Raw genomic sequence first — 12472 nt, forward strand, 5'->3', positions numbered from 1 at the left:
GAAGTGGATGTCCAATACAATTGGCTCAATGGTTTTATAGGTCTTGGCAAGTTTGATTCTTTTGCATGTTAATTCAGAGGATACGTAAGCTAAAATTCCTCCTCCTCCTTTCTTCCTATCGTTACGGTAGAGCACAAAACCAGGTATAGAAAATTGACTGTTTGAGTAGGAAGAGTCAATTTTAGATTCGCTAACAATCATAAGTTGAGTTCTAGAGTCTTTTATCAAGCCTGCGAGCTCTTCGAACTTGTTTTGAATACTATTGATGTTAAGATGACACATCAAGATCTCTCTTTTGTATATAATTCTTTCTGCAATCAGGACATTGTTCAGGGCATTGTTAAAATGGTCTTGCAACTCTCCAGGGATAACGCTTTGATGTCGAGAATTAGCATATACCTCAGAAACAGTAATATTACTCCCTTCCAGTAAATTATTTCCATCATTTTCAAATTCACTAGCTAGCTCAATATTATCCAACTTAAAGAATGGTAGTTCAGAAAATAGGTCACATCCCGGGCATTTCCATGAAGTTAGTGTCGTAGCGATTATTTGAAGAAACTGATATGGTCTTACATTACCGCATTTGATGTGCATTAAACAATCACAGGATGAACAGCGCAGACTGCGATGGTTTTTTGCGACTGTCCTGCTGCAAGATGCACACTTCTCTGGACCTGGATTTGGGTTGATATCCCCACTCTCGGCTAGTCGCTTTAATTGAAATGTAGATGTAGAATTAGAGTACCTAGTTAACCTCAAACTAGAGAAGCCCTTAGCTGGCGTGTTAGTAATAAACTTTGGTCGCTGAAAATTTATCCAAACCTTGTTCGAGAGGTAGCCAAAATCCTCCGTAGATACGTCCCCATCTTTTGCAGTTAATTTAACATCATTTAGTCTTCCAATAAGCCAGATAAGAGTAATAATTTCGTATAACTTTCTGGAGCTTAATCGGATTCGTCCGCACGCCATGACGCACGATGACAAGTTCAAAACGCACGATGACAAGTACACGGTACAAGGTTAGGATAGTTTTAGATAGGTAATAAAAACTGTATAGTAATCAAACAGACTGCAGTTAGTCTTCTCCTTTAACTTCGTGCATATTGCACAATTAAGACATGTACCATTGCCATAAGGTTGTTGATTAAGACCAAATTAAGAGAGTGTCTCTGTAAGAGCGGTCCGGTCGATTTTGCTTGAGACACGGATTTCGCTCGTTTCTCGTGTGTTGTAAGACATTCATGTACCTATACTAAAACCACAATCAGTTTGATCGGATCTCTCTATTTTTCAGAGTTTTACGGATATTAAATTTCACTCGAGCGAAGGCTTGTCGTGACACTTTTCAAGACTTTAATTTCATACAACTTTGGAGGACTATTTACAAAAAACTACGGAATTCAGCAAAAAACAAATACCACAGCAATGTATATTAACTCTATCTTATCTATCGAGGCGACTTTCGTAAACATCACGTGTCAATCAAGGAAACAGGAAGACTTGAATGACACCTTATCGGTTCGCCTAAATCACACCCCCCAACACCGATCAAATTGGGAGTTACTACATCACGGGCGACGAGCGGGGATAGAAAAAACGACCCAAATATGAGCGGTCAGCGGTGAAACAGCTTTTATACTTCATATAGAGACATAATTTGTTGTTCCAGAGACAATCGTATTGTAAAGCCGAAATGTTAACAGTTTACTTCACAGTTTAAGCAATTTTTCAAAAGTGTTGATTGAACTCATATCTTTTACTGCTTTAATAAACAATGGAGGCTTCGGAGAGGGAGTCAGTGGCATTTGGAAAGGCACCAAGAATAAATATATATATGGGATGTAGCTAGCTGCGTGACGTGCGTGACGTTAAGATAGATTTTCACGAGCGTCAATGGTGCAGGATCGTAACTTGATGGAGCCAACAGTGGACAACATCCCAGAATTCAAACTTTGTGATTTTTTTCTCGGCTTAAACGCTAAGTCAGTTGTTCAATTGAATAGGAAGAAAAACATTTCGAACGGAAAACAGCATTATTTGCACGTGTGGATCTTTTGAGAAAAGGTCTCCTAAACGAGTGGTCTTGATTGTAAATATTTAAGGAATGGTAAATACATTAGCCTTAACATGGCTGTTTCTCGAAGCTCAGTGTTTTCCTACTTGCCTTTTTTCCACGTGAACTGGGGGCGATTGAATAGATATAATATGCAGTAAAAGAACTTCAGCTGATAGAAATTTTAAATTTCTCATCTTAGGCTGTGGATACAAAATTCAAGTGAAAAGGAAGCCAACTGTGATTAATGCTTCGAACAAGTCAAGATACGTTTTTTTCGTCACACAACAAGTTACATAACGTGAATATCATTCTTCTTAATGCCTTTCCCGGTGTCATCAATGCCTTTCCCGATGCCTCCGTTGGTTAATAGGGCATTAAAAGTATTGTTCCAGTTAAAGCTTGAGGAAAATTGCTTAACTTTTTAAGTAGCGAAGTGTAACTTGGTAACATTTCGGCTTTACAACACGATTGTTTTCTGCAACTACAAAACGTACATTTAATTCTTCTTGGTACCTTTCGGATGCCACCGATGTCTTCATTGTTTACTAAAGCAGTAAAAGATATATGTACAATCAACACTTTTGAATTGCTTAACATTTTATTTAGCGAAGTAAACTGTTTACACTTCGGCTTTACAACACGATTGTTTCCTGATACTACAAATGATCTGTCTAAATATGAAGTATGAAAGTTGTTTCACCGCTGACCACTCGTATTTGGGTCGTTTTTTCTATCCCCGCTCGTCGCCCGTGATGTAGTAACTCCCGATCAAATTCAATATAAATTTTTGAAAAAGTGAGGCGTTCTTAACTTATCCAACTAACATAGCTAGGAGGTAGGTGCCATAGAAAAGGTAACTACAGAAAAAAACTTTGCGGCCCGACCTTCACGAGAACTTTATAACTCCGTGAACTTACCTAATTTTCGGCAATCTCCAAGTTTGGCCGCCATTTTGAGGGACTTGTCAACATGAAGCGTAGCCGATATAAATCAAGTAGGTAGATCTAAAACCGTCAGAAATACATACGAAAGCAATTCAAATGAACTTTACTTTCGATTCAAGCGGCAAAATTTGAAATTGTTAGTTAAACTTACCATCCCCATGCGACCATTTCTTTCAACAATTCAAACACTACAACTTTCTGAATTCCCCTCGTCGATTCCACCGCAAGAAATAACCTGTGCCATCCAAGCTTCGACTCAAATGTGAAGTACGAATCAAATGACATTACTGCTTCATCTTCGCGGCAATATCACACTGGTATTTTGATTTTCCGATCGACAAGAACGGTGATCAGGAATCGATCGGTTTGTTTACCTCATAAACGTGACCGCTGACCAGCTGCTGAGTGAAAAACAGTACAGTTCAGTGGCGAGGGGCGGGGTGAGGGGTGGGTGCGGGCAGATTATCAGAATATTTTGGGGAACATTCGAACATATGCATTAAAGTATCATGATAAACATTAGGATTCTCAGTCTTAATGCGAAGGCATGCTTCGTGTTGCAGGCAACTTCGTTCCAAATAGGACTAGCATCAGTTCATAGATTTAAAAACAAATCTTTACCACGTAAATAAATGTGTTTCGATAATCGAGATAACCATTGAACCTCTTGTATCGCACCGGAAATAACGTGCCTTGTCTTTGCCCAACTCTGAGAGCGTGGAGCGGCAAAGACGCGAGATACGAGTCTGGCGTCTCGCGGCTTCTCCATGCTCACAGGATACGCGTGACCTCATTATCTTTAAGAAAAATAAGAGACTGCTCGTAGTCTGTATTCCGTTCAACCATTTCATAAGAGTGACGCAAGTCTTTCAATTGAGTGAGAAAGTCACAAACCCATTCTTTACCTCACGAGCGTAACCACTGACCACTCACGAATTACAATAGTCTTCTCCTTTGACGCGGAAATTGAAATCGTATCGAATATATAAAGTTACAGTGAGTTCCTTTAGATCTCCCGAACTTTATCGCGTTGGAAACAGTTACAAGTACAGGAAGAAGTCGTTCATTAGCGAGACGTTCATTATGTCTCAGGACTCCTTTTTGAATAGCAAAGATGGAAAAAACTTTGGTTCATTGTGTGGCTTAAGTGATTTGGTACGACTGTCTGAATACAATGACCATGTAAAACATCATTTGATAAGCTGCCGCCTGTCTAAAGAGGATTTTAAGTGAAAATGAGCTAATCTAGGCAAAGATTGGCCTATTTCACCTCGCTCAGGAGGATAAACAAAAAAATGTGGATTTGCTATAGGCATCGCCACACTCTGGGCAAGTTTTGGAGAAGTGCAAAGGTAACATGTCAGTATCCTGATCATGATGGTGTCAGGAAGCGTATCCAAGGCAGAGATATAATTACCTTGCATATGTCTCAGGACATTCAAAAGCTGTTTGGAGTTATTATTCCAGTTGAATCAGGTAGTCTTCAGTACCATTTTCTGTTATATTATATTCTGCTCGAAAAGAGAAGAAATTCTTTATTAGATGAAGGGTACTTAAGTACACATCACGTTGAAAAAAAATAGATCTATGTGTAAGTGCTTTTAATTACAGATGGAAATATGTGCAATGTTGCTCGGTTGATAATCAATGTTTTTGTAGAAGATCAAATCACCTGACAACGCAATATACTTACTCATGCGTACGATTCACAATTATTTGCGGTCAGTTTTCCTCAGTTTGTATGATTCTCATTAACCAGTATGATTAAATTTGCGGACTAAAACACCCCTTATTTGATTAAGAATAATAAAAGTAAACAGTGCATGTTGGTTTTTAATTCCTGATGGATGCTACTGGGCTTTACTTTAACTGAGAAATTTGCAATCGCTTACCTCAGCTCTCTGTCTCATGCCGTAAGAAGCACAAGAAAAAAGTTGATGATAGTGAGTCTTAGCTTAGACAAGAAGAATCAGAAAAGAATCTACGGTCCCCAGAAACGCCACTTTTAAACACGAGACAACTAAGGTAAATTGAATTAAGTGTAATTTGTTTTATTTAAAACTATCGTTCAGATTATGATACGCGAAAAACTCTCCCCACCGATTTTTTCTTACATTTTGTTAATCAAAAGTTTCAATAATTATAGAGGCTTTCTTGTTGATCGTCTTAATAGTAACAGTTTCCAGGATCCAAGGGGAGCAAAAGAGAGAACAATTTTCTGTGTAGCTAGGTAAGGCGACATGCCGGCTTTATACTTCTTCCGGCGTGATAACGATAATGATGACAACAATGGGCAAAAAGCACCGTCCGCTAATGATGACGATTATCATAGTTATTAACAAATCTCTGTTATAGTCCTGAAAAAAATCTCAGGGGGTCCTTTGAACAATCCACTTTATCTCGCCAGAAGTCAAAGTTGCCTACACTCATTCTAAGGTTCGTGCGATTTTACAACGTGTCAGCGGAATGAATCAAATCTCTATACTGACATTCTTGGGAACAGAAAAAATTACTTAGAGCAAACATTCTAAGTATAGTGTTCATTCCGTGCAATGGGGCATAAACAAAGGTTCTGGTGGAAAAGACACCTTATTTTATACCACTGATGACATGCAAAAAGGGTTATATGGGTACCCGGTTAAAAATATATTGATAACTCTATTAATTAATACCAGTTCCAATTTAAAGGAGAAAGTTATGAGAATGAAATAAAAGTTGTCTGTACCCCGAAGCATGCCTTCACTGTTTAGACTGATAGTCCTAGAGCTTTTTGAGCATGTATTCGAATATCTTATGACGATAAGCCCGCCACCCACCCAATCCCGCGCTATGCTGTTTTCACGTAGCGGCTGGTCAGCGGTCACGTTTATGAGGTAAACAAACCGATCGATTCCTGATCACCGTTCTTGTTGATCGGAAAATCAAAATACCAGCGTGATATTACCGCGAAGATGGAGCAGTTATGTTACTTTATTCGTACTTAACATTCGAGTCGAAGCTTGGATGGCACAGGTTATTTCTTGCGGTGGAATCGACGAGGAGAATTCGAACACTAGTTGTAGCGTTTGAATTGTTGAAAGAAATGGTCGCATGGGGATGGTAAATTTAACTAACAATTTCAAATTTTGCCGCTTGAATCGAAAGTAAAGTTCATTTGAATTGCTTTCGTATGTATTTCTGACGGTTTTAGATCTACCTGCTTGATTTATATCGGCTACGCTTCATGTTGACAAGTCCCTCAAAATGGCGGCCAAACTTGGAGATTGCCGAAAATTAGGTAAGTTCACGGAGTTATAAAGTTCTCGTGAAGGTCGGGCCGCAAAGTTTTTTTCTGTAGTTACCTTTTCTATGGCACCTACCTCCTAGCTATGTTAGTTGGATAAGTTAAGAACGCCTCACTTTTTCAAAAATTTATATTGAATTTGATCGGTTTTGGCGGGTGTGATTTAGGCGAACCGATAAGGTGTCATTCAAGTCTTCCTGTTTCCTTGATTGACACGTGATGTTTACGAAAGTCGCCTCGATAGATAAGATAGAGTTAATATACATTGCTGTGGTATTTGTTTTTTTGCTGAATTCCGTAGTTTTTTGTAAATAGTCCTCCAAAGTTGTATGAAATTAAAGTCTTGAAAAGTGTCACGACAAGCCTTCGCTCGAGTGAAATTTAATATCCGTAAAACACTGAAAAATAAAGAGATCCGATCAAACTGATTGTGGTTTTAGTATAGGTACATGAATGTCTTACAACACACGAGAAACGAGCGAAATCCGTGTCTCAAGCAAAATCGACCGGACCGCTCTTACAGAGACACTCTCTTAAGGAAGCATTTCTCTACTTCCTCGCAATAAATGTAGAAAGCCCTGTTTTGGTATTCATGGCGATTTTGGCAAAATTTTGACACTTATCACAGTTTGTTAAGTTATCGTACAACGTCAGACGGATTCTCCAGATGAAAGTATCACTGGAAAAGTTATAACAAACTTTTCATGAATGTTTTAACGCTACAACATACGACAGTAATCAGCTCGTGCCTTAATAACATGCTAGTAGAGCCGAAAAGCCACCTTATAGAGAAAATCAGCAACATTGGAGGGAAAAAGGAAGTTTACAGTGGCAGATATTTTGTCGTAAAGGGAGGTTTAAGAGCATGGAAACTTGTAAAGTAAGATGAAACCAAACCAAGAGTCCACAGCTATTCTGCCACAACAATTTATTATTCACTAAATGTTGTCCACATTTCATTAATGAAGTGACTAATTACATCCCTATTATTAAAAACAAAAAACTTGATCTTCTTGCATTAAATGTATGAAAAAAAAGATAAATAAATTAGAAATGCGAACGGATTTGAGAAACGCCCAAAAAGAATGAAATTATCTGTTACGCCACAGCTATGGTCTTGTCTATCTTATTTGTAAGTTTAACACAACGTCAAAAGTCGTCAGCCTATAATTCAAATTTGGCTCAAGCGATTTTATAAAGGCAATGAAACTCTTGTAGCCTAACGTATAATTAGACAATCTCAACGAAACTGTCTCTATTACAAAAAGAAGAATACCTAAACCATGTTTATGGTTATGATGCAGTGTTTTCACAGAGCGCTTTATTTTTTTTTTGCTTTTCTCGCCAACGTCATACTTGCCTAGCTGTAGTTACGTGGAAATATTAAACCTTATCTGAGGATTCTTTATCAGTCACACAAATTTTATTCCTAGCTAATTTGGAAATTCACAACATACTTTTTCGCTGGTTTAGAAATGTTCAATCTGACGATGCGGACGGTCATAGAAAAAGCTTGCATTTCGATGTACATCAGTCTGAGAGAACACTGCATTGCAGTCACCCAACTTAAGGTAACAGTGTGTCATATCTTCATTTCACAAATGAAAATTTACAAAAAAAAAGAAAACCTTTCAATAAATATTTCCATAAAAAGCCGGCCGGTGTTTCTCTCTGCCTCTCGTTCCAGCGTTGCCAAGGCAACCTCAGTCCCAAAGGTCTACCCTTCCCGTAGGCGAAGATCTGGCTGCTGCTCAATGATTACTGGGTTTGCTGGCCCGAAGACAATTCTAAAACAAATTTTTAAGAGGTTAATTATCTTTTATCTCAACACACACACACACACACACACACACCCAAAAAAAACATAAAAAACAACACAAAAAGAAAGAGGAAAAACAAAGAGAAAAAAGTTTTAGTTATTTCCCTTCATAAATTCTTAGGTTTTTGGAGCTATCTACTCGGATATGACCAAAGTTACTAAGCATGCGTTATTTTGGTTCAGCCGATTCATTTTGTAGAGGGTTGGCAGCTAGTACAGGTTAACCTTGTAGGTACAGGGTTTAGCAAGAGTAACCAATCCGTAATCAAGGGGGTGATATGATTTACCTGAATGAAGCTCGTACTAGATGAACGGTTCGGTGCAACTGCAAGAATAACTTGTACTTTGTGCGACGTACGTACAGCAACATCCTCCACCTGCACTCTTCAAATTCGTAAACTCCGCTGGCCATCGGTTCTGCAGTGTTTCCGGCTTGTAGCATATCTGCTGCCATTTGTTTGACGTTGAAGATGGACCAACAGAAACCTCCGAGTGCCATTTTTGTCTTGTTTAAGTCATTCGTGTCCTGTTGTGTTGGAAATCTAATCAGCGTCATACTGACTTTAGTGAAAGGAAAATTCACTGGGGAAATATTGTAAGCTGAACAGCGTTAAAAAAATGTTCGACCACTCCCACTCCACCCCCCCCCCCTGCCCCCCCGCACTTCGTCCCCGTAAATCTGCCTCAAGTAGTATCTTTTTATATCATCCTCGTGAGATCGTATTCTAAAGGAAACAAGAGGACCATCTACTCAGTCAACTTTTTCAGTCTCGACTGATGATTTTTAAAGCAGAAATCTGTTCAAAGTTTTGTAGAACTGTTAAAAAATCTGTGGACACGCAGTGACGTCACGCTAGCTATTAAGTAACAATTAAAGATCGAAGGGGAAAAACATTAAGGAGCATTGGCCTCGGTCAGCCTTACCTTTTTAAGTAATACGTCTAAGAGCTTTTCACTCCTCTCTGTCAGCAGTGACACGTGCTTTTCTGCTTGCTCCTTGTTATGTTGCTCCATCTCCCTAAAATTCCCAGCAAAATGGCATCCATTGACTTTACATTGTCGCTGCCTCTCCTCGAATACAAGCAGATGGGTTTGCAACTCCATCCTAAGGGTAAACAAAAAGTAAAAGCTACATGAAGGTATCTACTGATGAGGAAAAGAAGTCACAACCGTTCAGCTCAACTCATATTTTATATTTGTTTATTTAATTATCTGCTGTTGATTCTTGAAAGTGATAAGGATTATGATAGGACAAGCCAAATCGAGGATATTTTCCCAATAACACTGCGTTTGAGTCCCAAAGTAAACTTTTGGGGCTAATTTTGGATCAGTTTTAATCTTGGAAGGAGGAGCAAACTGAACGGAAGCTTTCCAAAATTCAAGAGATTTATATATTTCAAGATGATAGTTCTTAAAAATTATTTACGGTAAGCTTTGAGTACATGTAGGAAAGATAAAGAAAACCTTGAACTTAGTGAAAATTTTCAAAGTCATACATGTTAGTATGGTCGAACTGGGCTGAGCTTAAAAAATCTAATACAAGAAACTGCATACCCACACCAGATGCTTTTTTTTCTACGCACTTAAAGATAATTTCATTTTAAGTTTGAAATGATAATGTACAACGCTTTGTGACCACACCTTCTCGGACGCTTCCTGCATTTTAGAAGGCAACGGATTTCTCTCCTTGGGCAAGTCTTCTCAAGATGAAGTTCCTTGTTGGTCACGGTGGTATTTTGGTGGCATTGTTCACATGAGATGACTGCGTAGAGACATTCCTCCTTAGGAGTCGGCTCGTCCTTTCTTTTGATACTGCGTTGGCAGCCCCTATTCGAACAGGATATGAGGGCATCGGGGCAGGTGTGTCGTGCTACCACTTCGATGCTCCCCCTCTCGATGCACGCTGTGCATTTTACCTCAATCTTCTCCACCAGCTTTTTGAGGGTGAAGTTTGTCTTCAGCTGTGTGGAACTCCATATGGGCTTTTTACAAAGGGGGCAATGGCTGGTAGTTGGGTTTTGTTGCACCCTGCTAATACACGTTTTACCGAACGTGTGCCCGCAGTCAGGCAAAATAATTGGCTCCAGCATCAGGGTATCACCAAAGCACAAAGAGAACATGGATTTCGACTACTCTGAGTTTTCGCAAAAGAGAATCAAAGGAATTCACCAGAGTTAATCAAAGGACGCAAAGAAAAAAAAGAAAACTACCGGAAACGTTGGAAAATGCGACCGACTCGTGAATAGGTTTAGTTTTGAATAGGGTTGGCTGAGACGATGGTGTGCGTGTTATTTATGACAATCGCAAAGCGAATTCGGACCCAAAAAAGTCCCAGATCCCAAGATTACTTTTGAAACTTAATCGAAAGATTCCTCAAAAATCTGCCTTTTACCCGTACGAGGTTTAGGGGAGTGGCTAGAACTGATGGCGTCCTAAATTCCACAGATTTAAATTTTTATGTTTTTTTTCCCGCGCTCAAGAGTCCAATCAAAAGACTAAATTTTTTTCACTGTTTCTTTGCTATCAGTTGGTTGGTTGCTGTACTAAGGAGAATTTTATGACGTTCTGAGAAACCTAATATATATGCATGCATGAGTTTACGCGTAAGCTTGCCTCACGCTAGCCACCGCCAGCATGTAAACGCGAAACAATCAGCGTGGTCTGTAAGCTGCTATAGTAGGAAACACTCTAGCGTTTTTTTGAATAAACTGACGTTGTAGGTCGGGCGTGTTGTAAGATGGGGTTAAACCGGTAAGAGTCTAATCTTAGGCATGTGGAACGTGGAGCGAACTGGAAAATAGCTAACACGGCACGTAGAGAAACTACTACTGAATTTGTTACAATTTGACTCGCAATCAATCGGACTCTTTCTACCGAAAACTACTACTGCACATAAAGAAGGCTTTCTTTGGTCGCATTGTCGCATACTGTTCAGTAGTTTGAGCAATAAGAGATGAGAGACAACGTATGGCAGGATTTCAGTTTTTCGGAAATTAAATTTTCTATATTTTTGAGAAAAAAATAGATATATAAGCTATCCTTACCATACTAGACATTCGTAGTCCTTTGGATAGTTAGTTATCGGTGTAATGTTATCCGTTTCGTAAATTAGGGTTTCTTGAGTTTTTTGAAGCACGCCAAAACATATCACTGCTAACAACTTGCCACTTAGTAACCAGACGCTATTTAGAATGCATGAAAAACAATAACAGCCATCCAGGGAATGTTAAAATTGAGCTCGGCTTCAATAAAGGACAGTTCAAATTGCCCTTAGTGCGATCAATATAATTCTCTAGGGACACGTTCAAAGTCAAAGGAACAGGTGAACTCGCCTACTACAAAGGGAAACTAAAAATATAAATTCAGAGATCTTACGAGACAATGACATAATTTTTTTTGATGAACGTGAAACAAAGCCATTTAATATTAAGTTAAACGTCAGTTCGACTTCAGTAAAGGCCAATTCATTCAAACCGACCCTCTGTCAGGGGTCCCCCCTGAGGAATACCTTGCGCTACAATACCCTAAGGACACTAAGAATCTACTACACAGGTCCTGTGGCCTGCTACAAAGAAAGACTGTTGAGTCCCGTGGGGGCACTTTTCTTAGCTGTCAAAAATCGAAGAAAGGATATATTATTCAAGTGTTATTAGAAAGGGAACAAGGCAGCTGTACTGCTCGATAACTTTGCCAATCCTTATTTCTATGGTCGACAGACTTTGAACTAATGGGGCCAAAATCTCCTCAGCAGAGGGTTTCGTGGTTATAAGATGCCATTGGATTTTTCTTAAATTCATTACAGCGGCTTCCAACTTAGTCCAAAGGCCGGTTAGTCTTTCTGGAGTTGAAGTACTGTCCTCAATGGCAGACCGGGCTGTAAAATAAAGCTCTTGAACGTCCAGCACAAAGTGTTCTATCTCGTCCGGATTGAGACTAACAACTGTAGAAGAAGTATGTCATTAAATAAGGCAACGTTGACCGAGGGTCTCAATGGAGTAACCGTTAGCCGTAAAACGGCCACAAAATTTTGCCTTTAGGCGTAAAAATTGACAAATTTTAACCGTTTGTCGTATAAAAAAAGTTGACCGTACACAAAAAATATTCTGGGACAGCAATGGAGAGAGATTAACCATTAGCGTAAAGTAGCTAATATTTTAACCGTTAGCCGAAAAATCCAACACCCCTTTGAGACCTTCCTGACCGTTTTGGTAGTCCGGGACCTAGAAGGGGGAACGAGGTATATTCTTATTCTAAAATAAGAAATTTATGTAACAAACGATCATTGATATTGCTGAAAGAGCAATATTTAACAAGGAACACTGCTTCATCAGTTTATATCGCATCTACAGTCCAGTGATAGCCTTTTT

General features: G+C 39.1%; 1 protein-coding gene across 1 annotated transcript; it reads right to left on the reverse strand.

Annotated features, from left to right (window-relative positions):
* Positions 1 to 8003: 8003 nt before the first annotated feature.
* LOC136281643 (TNF receptor-associated factor 5-like) lies at positions 8004 to 10225 on the reverse strand. The gene is made up of 4 exons (XM_066168314.1): positions 9747 to 10225; positions 9030 to 9210; positions 8393 to 8631; positions 8004 to 8073 (listed from the first exon to the last, which is right to left on the reverse strand). Exons 1-4 carry the CDS (start codon positions 10223 to 10225, stop codon positions 8004 to 8006), a joined length of 969 nt encoding a protein of 322 aa, XP_066024411.1.
* Between the last annotated feature and the right edge of the window lie 2247 nt (positions 10226 to 12472).

Source organism: Pocillopora verrucosa, chromosome 6 (genome assembly GCF_036669915.1).
Source record: "Pocillopora verrucosa isolate sample1 chromosome 6, ASM3666991v2, whole genome shotgun sequence".
NCBI classification, from domain to species: Eukaryota; Metazoa; Cnidaria; class Anthozoa; order Scleractinia; family Pocilloporidae; genus Pocillopora; species Pocillopora verrucosa.

Bases quoted from the DNA above. Each gene is read 5' to 3' on its own strand.
- LOC136281643 (XM_066168314.1), bottom strand. From the start codon at position 10,225: ATGTTCTCTTTGTGCTTTGGTGATACCCTGATGCTGGAGCCAATTATT. The intron at 9,211-9,746 runs GTGTGGTCACAA...GTTTACCCTTAG, and splicing joins TGCAGGAAGCGTCCGAGAAG to GATGGAGTTGCAAACCCATC. The intron at 8,632-9,029 runs GTAAGGCTGACC...CCAACACAACAG, and splicing joins TAGACGTATTACTTAAAAAG to GACACGAATGACTTAAACAA.